Source organism: Syngnathus floridae, chromosome 4, assembly GCF_059516105.1.
Source record: "Syngnathus floridae isolate MCC-2025c chromosome 4, RoL_Sflo_1.0, whole genome shotgun sequence".
Lineage (NCBI taxonomy): Eukaryota > Metazoa > Chordata > Actinopteri > Syngnathiformes > Syngnathidae > Syngnathus > Syngnathus floridae.
Genome location: NC_142416.1, coordinates 16,103,119 through 16,113,383, shown reverse-complemented (window position 1 = coordinate 16,113,383; position 10,265 = coordinate 16,103,119). Strand labels below are relative to the sequence as shown.

General features: G+C 43.6%; 2 protein-coding genes across 5 annotated transcripts; both read right to left on the bottom strand.

The window, feature by feature from the left end:
• Positions 1 to 273: 273 nt before the first annotated feature.
• rnaseh2a (ribonuclease H2, subunit A) lies at positions 274 to 4,776 on the bottom strand. 4 transcript variants are annotated; one of them, XM_088374324.1, is made up of 9 exons: positions 4,621 to 4,776; positions 4,294 to 4,425; positions 4,112 to 4,183; positions 3,799 to 3,925; positions 3,640 to 3,727; positions 3,283 to 3,420; positions 3,123 to 3,210; positions 2,914 to 3,037; positions 274 to 2,477 (listed from the first exon to the last, which is right to left on the bottom strand). In XM_088374324.1, exons 2-9 carry the CDS (start codon positions 4,418 to 4,420, stop codon positions 2,327 to 2,329), a joined length of 915 nt encoding a protein of 304 aa, XP_088230450.1. In that variant the 5' UTR covers positions 4,421 to 4,425; positions 4,621 to 4,776; the 3' UTR covers positions 274 to 2,326. The 4 variants fall into 4 exon arrangements, with proteins under 4 accessions (XP_088230450.1, XP_088230448.1, XP_088230449.1 ...); XM_088374322.1 differs by lacking the exon at positions 4,621 to 4,776 and having other exon boundaries at positions 274 to 1,733; positions 2,308 to 2,477; positions 4,294 to 4,441; XM_088374323.1 differs by lacking the exon at positions 4,621 to 4,776 and having other exon boundaries at positions 274 to 1,430; positions 2,308 to 2,477; positions 4,294 to 4,441.
• Positions 4,777 to 5,689: 913 nt separating this feature from the next.
• LOC148399446 (transcription factor SOX-10-like) lies at positions 5,690 to 9,420 on the bottom strand. Its single transcript, XM_088372863.1, has 3 exons — positions 8,984 to 9,420; positions 8,418 to 8,689; positions 5,690 to 7,537 (listed from the first exon to the last, which is right to left on the bottom strand). Exons 1-3 carry the CDS (start codon positions 9,418 to 9,420, stop codon positions 6,750 to 6,752), a joined length of 1,497 nt encoding a protein of 498 aa, XP_088228989.1. The 3' UTR covers positions 5,690 to 6,749.
• Between the last annotated feature and the right edge of the window lie 845 nt (positions 9,421 to 10,265).

The following is a 10,265-nucleotide window of genomic DNA, read 5'->3' as shown; positions in this document are numbered from 1 at the left end:
CAGCGTACATGCAATCTTTCATGGAGACTTTCTGTGTCAATCGGAGGAGAAGAACGGGCACAATCCAATTAGTGTAGTTAAAAGAGACACCATGAAAGGAAACTGGGACTATGTGTAAGAAGATGAAGGATTACGAACACTGTGTGAGCTCAGCTATCAGGTATTTGGTGCTTCTATAACAAGCAAGTGTCATACAGTATTTGGGTACAGTGTTAGTTAGAGTTGTCAGCTAGTCACCTCAAAGTAATCACTGAAATTACTCAAAGTGGTAAATGCATTATTCAGTAGGTGGTTTAATTAAAAGCATAAATGTGTACAAAGTGTTCCCATGACTGAAAAATCAATGCAACTGTTATTGCGGGATTTATACGATATCAGACATTCTTGTCTTACATTAATACGCCATAATGAAGAATGAACGTCCACAATATTTTTGTGACTGACCAGGTACTCGGAGCAGTGCAGATATTTGTTGAAAATAACCATTTGTAAATGTAAAAAAAAAAAAAAAAGGCTGATTTGACAATCTAAAAGAACAAAACGCTCAGATAAACTAGCCAATTGATCATATTTGAAAATTCTGTAAACATACAGCGACTTGCCTGAAGTTCTATTTTGTATTTTTCTTCAAAGGACATTCATCAAGAAGCCTTGAGGCTTTGCATTATGCATTTAAGTACATTCCAGTCTCATTCGTTTCGGGTTATTTCTGTGAGCTTTGTGGCTTTAACATTTCTCTAATCAACAAAAGTGTACCATCAATGTTTTTTCTGGGATAAACAAACTAAAAGTGTTGACCAACTCTAATAATAATCCAGAGTCAATCATTCCCTCACGCTGACCAAAGCCAACACAAACAAGCCGCCAGTTTCTAACTTCACCTCATGTGCCCCTTCGAACTTTTTGGTTTTCCTGCTTCTTTTTTTTTTAAAGTCATCTCACCTAAAGTGATGACACTGACATTTTCCAGTTTGGCTTAGCTAAAGAACTCCACTAATACTGTCGGACAACGATCTAATGGCATTAGGGCACCCCGTCTTGATCTGAAATAGATCTCCACCTTTGTCCTCGGCGGCCATGCAAACTATTTTGAATCCCATTGACGCAGGGGAAGAAGTCTTAAGAGGGATGAGACACAAAGCAGGGGAGGTTATAAATTGACCGCATAGGACGAATCAGACAGAACTGGATACATTAAAGGCGGCAAGGTGTTGTCTTCCTGCCTCGCACCAAAGACACACAAGAACGGCTTGAGAAGCTGAACCAGCCATGGAAGCTACCGCCCAGAGCGCGACGGTCACCGGGGCCTTCGACCGGGAGTCATTCTCCAAGAAAGCCTTGAGGGCCACCACCAGAGGGGCTTCGTCTCATTTTGTGGGGAGCTCCATTATCATCCTGTCTTCTTTCGCCGTGTCCACTCTGGCTATGAACTGCGGGAAAAAGATCCAGGAGTCTCGGCACAAACCCAATGCCAATTGACAGCAGGCTGCAGGTGGCCGGGGCATCTTTCTGGTTCGTGATTTCGTCTTACACAAAATGATGTCTTCATTCAAGTAGCGGCAGAGGTGTCATTGCAAAACAGCGACTGCACGGGAACGCTGCGAAATTTGTCATCCATCTCAAGAGCAGCGCAACGCCTTAACATCTTGCAAAGGAGGGAACCTAGCGTATGTCTTCATGCCTCATCCTTTGAGTATGTCTCAACACAGAAGCTCTAGATGTGATTTTCATGCCTGTTAGTCACAAAAGCAAGACTGATGTCAAAGATCTAAAAGTCTTGAAATGTGTCTAAGAGCCTGAAGCCGGCTTTAAACGCGTCTTTTGTTTTCTTCAATCAAGTACTTGCTTCTGAAAGTTATTTATTATCTCCATTTAAGTGAAGCAATTGTGTTGAGTTCAAACATCTACCAATCCTTTGTTGTTATTGTGCAAGAAAGTGTCATTCCTCTGTATTTATTGGCAATATGTTACATGAAAAATGTGCAACATTAGCCAATACAACCTACCATGTGTGATTAGAGGGATCTTTTTTTGCCTTTTATTTGCATAACTAATGTGGATTTCAGCCATGTAAAACAAAGGCTTTTACCAACACATATGCAGTTATTGATACTGCCACTAGAGGGCAGAATTGGAATGAAAATATTTTATGCAACCCTGCCTCATGTTTTGTTACCGCTCCTCTTCAAACTAACCCCTGCTGGATATGTTTTATAAAAAAAATATTTCATGAGTAAAACGGATACTAAATACAATTTGAGTAAGCCAAGACTTTCCCACGATGCTGCTTGTGTGCAAGCAACTCACAGTGCATGTCGGCCAGTCCTCAGAGTGTGTCCATACTCTTCAGTCTGCGTTCTGTAAAGAAGCGGTGCGTCTGGTTGTTGTTGACGCCACCTGGCGCGCCAAAATAGGACAGCACGGACCTGTTGGCCAGCCGCTGTGCCGCCTGCTCGCCATCCTCCTCGTCATCATCCCTGAGGAGAGATTCAACAACACAAGTGTGATTTTTCACACTCTCATCTCCTCAGATCACATGTTTGGCAGATTACGCGTATGATAGAAATGAAAGAGATTGCGGGTTTCACATAATAGGGGATTTAAATGTCTGAATGCAAACCAAAGCTAATTTCAAAGCATTTTTTTTCTTCCTTTTGATCTTAAAAGTTGTGGAAGAGGCCATTAACTTAATTTGTTGTTCATGAGTTGTTATGGACTACTGTAGATCACCAAGGGCAAGGAGTCGGACACAGTAAATCATCTTTTAAGTCTGGTTAATAAATCTCTTGCTTCAGATCTCTGAATGAAAGCAGTCTTAAAATACATCTTTATTTATTTTGTAATCAAAACACCTGGAAATGATTTAAAAAAAAAAAAGTCTCTGTGAAGTCAAAGAATTTCTATAGCACTTACCAATGGACAGTCACAGCCTTGCTGTCAATCAAGGTTTGGGCCGTGCTCCAGCTAAAGCGCACAAACTGGGGGTAGCCAAACACTGGGTCCAAATACTTCAAGAGCCATGCTTTAGTTTTTGGGTCTATGAGCACAACAACAGTTTTGCAAATATCACACAAGTCATTATGAAACCACAGACAGCAACCATCAAGTATGCCATTTGTTACCATTCGGGTACCCTGAGCCATATTCTGCATCTATGTCTCCGAGGTCCTCAGCAAACTTCCAGTTCTTCACAACATGGTCCCTGGCCACCTGACCAGCCACATGTTAGCAACGGGACAACTTGAAGCCATCGTTGTGGAATTTAAAAATAAAAAAACGGACCTTTGCACAGATACTGGCTGCGCTAACGATGGGGAAGAGGGAGTCAGCCTTTGGCCTCACTGTGACCTCGATACCTGGGAACAGTTTTGAGAGCTTCTCCTCATACTTCTCGGCAGGGCCGACCGTGTCCACAAACACCTGCAGAGATGGGGGGAACATTCGGGGCCACTTCCATTGTAATTTTACGATTCTGTGACAAGTGAAATGTCCAAAGTCAAACACAATGTGTTCTGATCAACTTTTATTATTGTTATTTTAAAACAAATGTTTCCATAAGAAACCACCACACTTTTGCATTACAGCATTTACATATTTGCATTCTAGTCAGGGATGTTCCAGTGACTCATATTTACTTACCTCTTTGAGCTGTACACCACTGTCCAGTGCAAATTGAACTAATCCAATGGCCGTGTCGTGTGACAGGGTGTTCAGGTTACATTTGGTCCTGACAAAAGCAGACGTGCAGTTGGTGCACTGATTTACACACGCACTTTACACTGCATTCACCAACAATACCTCTGTAACATACTGGTGGAGATGGTATTTGGGGAGAGAATACGCAGGGCCCAGCCCACAAAACTTTTGGCATCGTCCAGGTTTTGGAATAGAGTCTCTCTTTCTGATTCTGACAAAGTTTTGGAATCTAGAAAGGGATGAGATAAAAGGTTAAGATGATTTCATCCTTGCCTTTGTAACTTAGTACTTCAGTTAGGTTCTTCATGTGCAACCTGCTCCAGATGTAAGGTGCCTTGAGATAACTTTTGTTAGGGATTGGTGCTTTATGAATAAAACTGATATATTTGGCAAATAAAATGGCAGAAGAAATTACCTGCCACTTTCAAGCCCTTTAAATCCTCCTTTTTGGAAATGGGACAAAAACATATTCCATAAACCATTGGACCTGGATAAAAAAAACCACATTGTTGCATTAGTTAGTTAGTTAGTTAGATAATGTGATAGTGGTGTCAACTGAGCGATGATACTAAATGTTGAAAATAAGCCCCAGCATACCCAGCACCGGTCCCCTGCCCGCTTCGTCGATGCCCAAGCAGCAGTCTTCAGTCTTACACACATCAGGAACGATGGAGGACAGCAGACAGCTGACCGAGTTGTCGGCGTCGAAGGCGCTGGTATCCATGACCGCTGCTCGAGAAGACATTTTACATAAATTAATACAGTGTCGCGTTGGTATGCTCAAACTGTTGTGCTAAGTCTATCTATGACAAACAGGTTAGCTAGATGCTATGTTAGACGGCGAATTTTAGCAAATGATACAAACCGCCGGGTATGACACGACTTTATGCTAGTCTATTCTCATCCGAGTTTATTAAATCTTACCTTGGAGGAAAGAACGATTTATTTTCCTAGTTTGGGTATTTACTATTTGTGCGTGTGTAAATAAAGAAGACAGCTGACTTTGAAAAAGAAAAATTCGCGCCTGATATTGACGTCACAGCGCCAGCAGCCGATGTGTATTATACCGCCACTCCATGGCCTGGGGTGGAATTTTAAAACTTCATATTTGTTTATTCTATGTTGCACATATTTTTGATTCAGGTCCGAACCGAGGTTCAAATCCAAGCAGATCAACTCCAACTAATAGTACACCCTGCTTCTCTGTTTCAAAAAATCTTCAATACAATTTAATTGAATGTCTGTGGTGACTTATTTAATATTTTTACTTGGTTTTAAATATATATATTTTTGTCCTTCCCCAATTATGAATGTAACCCCCATTAGATATTAAGTGACATCACTTGATTAAAACAAGCTAAGCACATAAAGGAACAGATTTGATACGAAGCCCCCTGTTGAAGCTTTTTTAAGATTAATTTTGTCAGACATGCATATATTCCGGTGGAAATGAGAATTCGGCGTGCGAGGAAAGCCATTACTAAAAGGTTGAAATTGGCCTGTTCCCTGCTTAACACCCCCCCCTTCTCACTTTCTATCCCCCTTGCCTGCTCAATGGCTCTCTTTGTTTTTTTGGAGTAACACGCCGTCCCCAGCCGATTAAATGCTAGGAATTAGAAGTTCATTTTAGCCTACTGTGCATACAAACACACTAAATAGCTTAAGCTGCTGGGGCACTGCTTGTGTTATTATTACAGTTCACACGTCAGTAGCGTGTTTATAATTTACTTTTTTGGCCTTCATTTGCAAAGTGCAGCGTGTGTTGGATCTTAAATGTGACCGCCACATAAAACAATTGTTTTTTTCTTCACTTACACTGACAGAAAAAAAAGACCTCACTTTTTTTTTTATAAATAAATTGATTTAATAGATGACAACAATAATATTTCAACATTGCTATTTCTTGTAAGGAAGCAAAATACTTGGCAAACACTTTACAAAACTATTCAGAATTATACAAAAAATGGAGGAAGCAAAAGTTGTGGCATACTTGTCATAGCAAAAAAAAAACTGCATGGTAAGCGGGTCAGTATAAAATGTGAAAGTTTGCATCACATATTGTAAAGTAAAGCCCGTGGTATTGAATATTATTCACATTGCCAGAAAGGAAGTATGATAGCCTGTTTGGGCAGCTCTATAGGAAAAATAGTAGAGTAGAAAACGTGCAGAACAATTGTACATGTGATTCCAAGTAATCCTTAAGTAGGACACAAAGCTGGCCAATTATCTGAAGGGAACTTTGTACTACTGCTCATTACAACACGTTAGCGATGAGATTTGAAATTGTTACAAAAGGGAAAAAAGCGAGATAGTTTTCTTTAAATGAGCAGGCGTGGAAAGCCTTTTCTGCTATTGGCACAAAATGGCAATAAGAGTTGAGGTAAAGTATCCAAGATGGAGCAAAATTGTGAAATAGATAGAAGCTGTCTTTCCCTCTCTTTTTCCTATTATTCCCATAAATGCTTCAGATCAAAAAAGTAGTAAAAGGAAAGCGACACAGAAACACACAGACAGACAAGAGTTATCGCCGAAGAAAAAAAGTCACCGTTACCAAAAAACAACCCTTAATTGGGCGCCGAGTTTGAACGAAACCAGAAGCAGTGGTGAAGCTGTGTAAGTATATTATCATGTCAGTCACAATAAAGTTACTCTACTATATCAATATCAATGACACTAGTCATATAAAAAAAAATATAAAAAAAGACTCCTTTAGTTTGGTTAATAAACGGGATGATGTCAGTCTGTGAACCTTTCCTGGGTTATCATTCATGTATAGAAAACAATCTATTGGCTCCTCCTCTCTAGTTGCTGTACATCTTCACTCACATTCCGGATGGCACGCATAGTTTCCAAATGTATCTTCTAGATTAGTTGCAGACCCCACAATGAACAACTGCGCCCCCTTGGATGCATTTTATCAGCTAAAAAAAGTAAAAACCTCTAATATGACATCAATATGGCATAGACATACACACACGCACAAGTCACGCGAACTCCCATTAGCAAACACACGCTGCGCTCACACGCTTCCCATATATTCCTGGACTCCGCCCTCAGGGTCTTGTGAGTGTGGTGTAAACAGGCTGCTCCCAGTGTGTGGGGCTGTGGGAGGGGGCCACACTGGAGGGGTCGCCTATGGTGGTGTACAGAGGCCTCTGTGTCGGGCCCATGTAGGAGAAGGCTGAGTACAGCCCGGGGGCCTGACTGGAGTGGGTGTAGTACGCCCCGGGGGCCTGGTGGTCTCCGTATTCAAACTGAGCTCTGGAGGCCAACGAGGGGAAAGCAGAGCCGTAGTGAGGGAGGCTGAGCGGGGTGTAAGTGACGTGCGCGCCCGAAGAGGGCGATGACGAGGCCTCGGCGTAATGGCTCCCGGACCCGGACTCGCTTTTGATCTGGGCCTTGGAGTGGTCAGCGGGAGTGGGCGAGCCCTGAGGCTGCTGCTGCTGTTTGGAGAGCCAAGCCGAATGGCCGCTAGCCGCGGCAAGGGCGTAGGCGTAGGATGAGGCCGAGGTCCCCGCTGCGGAGGCGCCGGCGGCACCCTGGGGGTGCCCGTTAGGGGGCAAGTACTGGTCGAACTCGTTGACGTCGAAAGGCTCAATATTGGACATCACCTCGTTGCTGATCTCGCCGATGTCCATGGTGCCGAAATCGATGTGGGGCTTGGAGCCGGATGACGAAGGACCGCCGGAAGGCCCTTCGCCACCTACGCCGAGGGGTCCCCTGGAGCCCCCTGCTCCTCCGGCCCCTCCTGCAGCCCCGTCCCGCTTGCTGTCTGACAGTTTGCCTGACTGGAGATCTGTTTTTGGGGTGGTTGGTGGTGTGGGGGGGCTGTGGCCTTGACCTGAAAGCGACAGATATGCTTAATTTAGCAACACATCCAGGATTAGATTTACTGTCCATTGCTGAATAAATTGTCTTTAGATTATGACATTTACTAAATAAATACACTACATAAATAATTATCCAAGTGTAGTATGAGTACCATTGATGGTAGGTGGGCTCCCTCTAGTGGCATGTAAAAGAATCACTGAATTAAAATGCTCAAATTTTGCATCACGACTTCAACGCTTGCTCAAATCCAATAAAGTGCATTTATAAAGTAGTGTTCAGTTGTTGGTGTTTTTTTAACATAATGATAGATAGTATAAAACAATTGACTTTTTAGATGCACCAGATTACATGGTATTCAAATTAACAAGTCAAAAATACAATCGACAGACAGAAAAATTATATTCTCTTCCACTAGATGGCAGAAGGTACATGACTTATTTAATGAATACTTTTCAGTTCTGCCTGTCCATTTCCAAAGCATCACTGGGAAGTATTATAAATTAAGAAAACAATCTCACGGCATACCCACATAATAATAACATGGTTAACCATGTATTGTGTGCTATCTAGTGGAAGAGCATGACATTGGTCTACCAGTCACTATATGTCGCCGGCATAGATAGTTGGACATTATATCGAGTAAATACATTTCAAACTGGATTAATTTTCTGTGGCGAAGCTACAGTGACAACCCATCAATGATGAGCCACTTGGTAAAGATTGACGACCTGACTATTTGTGGACCTTTACGACTCTTTGTGGTCACCGTACTTGAGGAAATGTGTACGTTTCTATTACTGTTGTGTCTTTTTTAATTCTGAAATTAATGATGCGCCAGTCAATCCCAACACTTAATATATTTTGTCCTAGGGCAATGGAGTGTCACCTACTCGCAGGGTGGTGGTGGTGATGGTGATGGTGGTGCAGGTCGCCCAGAGGTGACCCCGCGCCTCCATTATGCTCCAGATGCAGACTCTTGTAGTGCGACTGGGAGTGGCTGGCCTCCCCCTCGCCCGGGCTGTCCGACTCATTAGCGGGCGTCAGTTTGCCATTTTTGCGTCTCCGGGGCTGGTACTTGTACTCCGGGTAGTCCTTCTTGTGCTGTTTCCTCAGCCTCTCCGCCTCCTCGATGAATGGCCTCTTGTCGCTCTCGTTGAGCAGCCTGCAGGAAGGAGAACAAGGAGTGGTTTTACTCTCCTAAGTTAATGTGGAAGTTAAAATATGCGCAAATAGCACGCGTTGGCGCCGCGCGTAAATCGAGACGCGCGCGTAATTGGTTGCTCAAATGACTTTTCGTGGTTTGAAACACAAATTAAACCCGCTCGGACAAACAACAAGCGTTAGTTGCTGTTTGTCTTGTTTGCGTCCACTAATCTGGACTCCTAATTTTGCTCCTTTTGGCGCAAATTACGCAGGAAATGAAGTCTTACTGTATGAGTGCTGTGTTCGTACAAACCTCCACAGTTTTCCGAGGGTTTTGCTCAGCTCGGCGTTGTGCAGGTGGGGGTACTGGTCGGCCAGCTTCCTCCTGGCCGCCTGAGCCCATACCATGAAGGCGTTCATGGGCCGCTTGACGTGAGGCTTGGCTTTGTTTCCGTTGTTGACGCGCACCGGCATGGGCACCAGGGTCCAGTCGTAGCCGTCGAGAACTTGACTGACCGCCTCCCGGATGCCAATGGGGAAGCGATCGTCGTCCTCCTCCGACTTGACCGTCGATCTCTCGTCTCCCGAGGCGTCCGCTACGCAGAGCGAAGTCAGCTGAGGCGGGGGCCCGGTCAGAGGTGAGTCGTGACCGGGTGGAGCTCCGGCGTGGCTCGGGGAGAGTGAGTGAACGTCGTCCGAACCTCCAGGGCTCAGCTCCGCTTCGGACATGCTGTGCTCCTCTCCGGACATTTTTTTTAAGTTAAATTTGTTGAACAACAACTTTAAAATGATTTTAAAGAGTTTTTAATATACTATGTGGAGTTTTCGAAGCTTCCCGGTACTGTGGACTTTTAATACGAAGCCATTGTGGTGCGTAAATGTGGCCAGATCCCTTTTTTACGCATCGAAATCCGCTACACCTGCAGGAAAACATACGATAATCTAGTTATACCACAATGACGTTCAAAGTTTTAATTAAATCACAATATTTGGTCATGCTCAGTAAATTTTAAAAATTAAAGGGTTATGCTACAAGTTAAATGGAATCTCGTGTCGCGAATTTAATAGATTCAAAACTTTATCAGATCAAATTTAAAAATCTGACAAAATCCTGCAAATCAATATCGCTTAAAACTAAACGCTTTATTGACTTTTATAATTGTTTTTGTTTTTCTTAAAAAAAAATACATAACTTACCTGTAGAGACGCGCAGTGGTTCAACATGGGAGTGCGTGTGGCTGGCAGTGGAGCCGATGAATGGCTGCTCTGTGTGGCGACACCGGAGCTTAAAGAGCGCCTTGTGAGAAGGACTGCGAGAGGGAGAAAAAAAAAAGGGAGATTGAAAGTGGAAAACATTCCCAGAGAGGCAGCATTCCAGCACACACAGTTGGCCCCGCCCACCCTCGCGCAACCGGGCGATTTAATTGGCTCTCGCCTCGCCCTGCCAGTAGCTGATTGGACAAGAGCGAGATGGCGTTAACGAAGGGCCTGTACGTACATCGCTGCAACGGTTCCAAACCTCGGAGAAGAAGTGAGATGTGACATGAGAGTCGCTTTAAACGAGTCCACAGTGAACCCATTTAGTGCACGGAGAA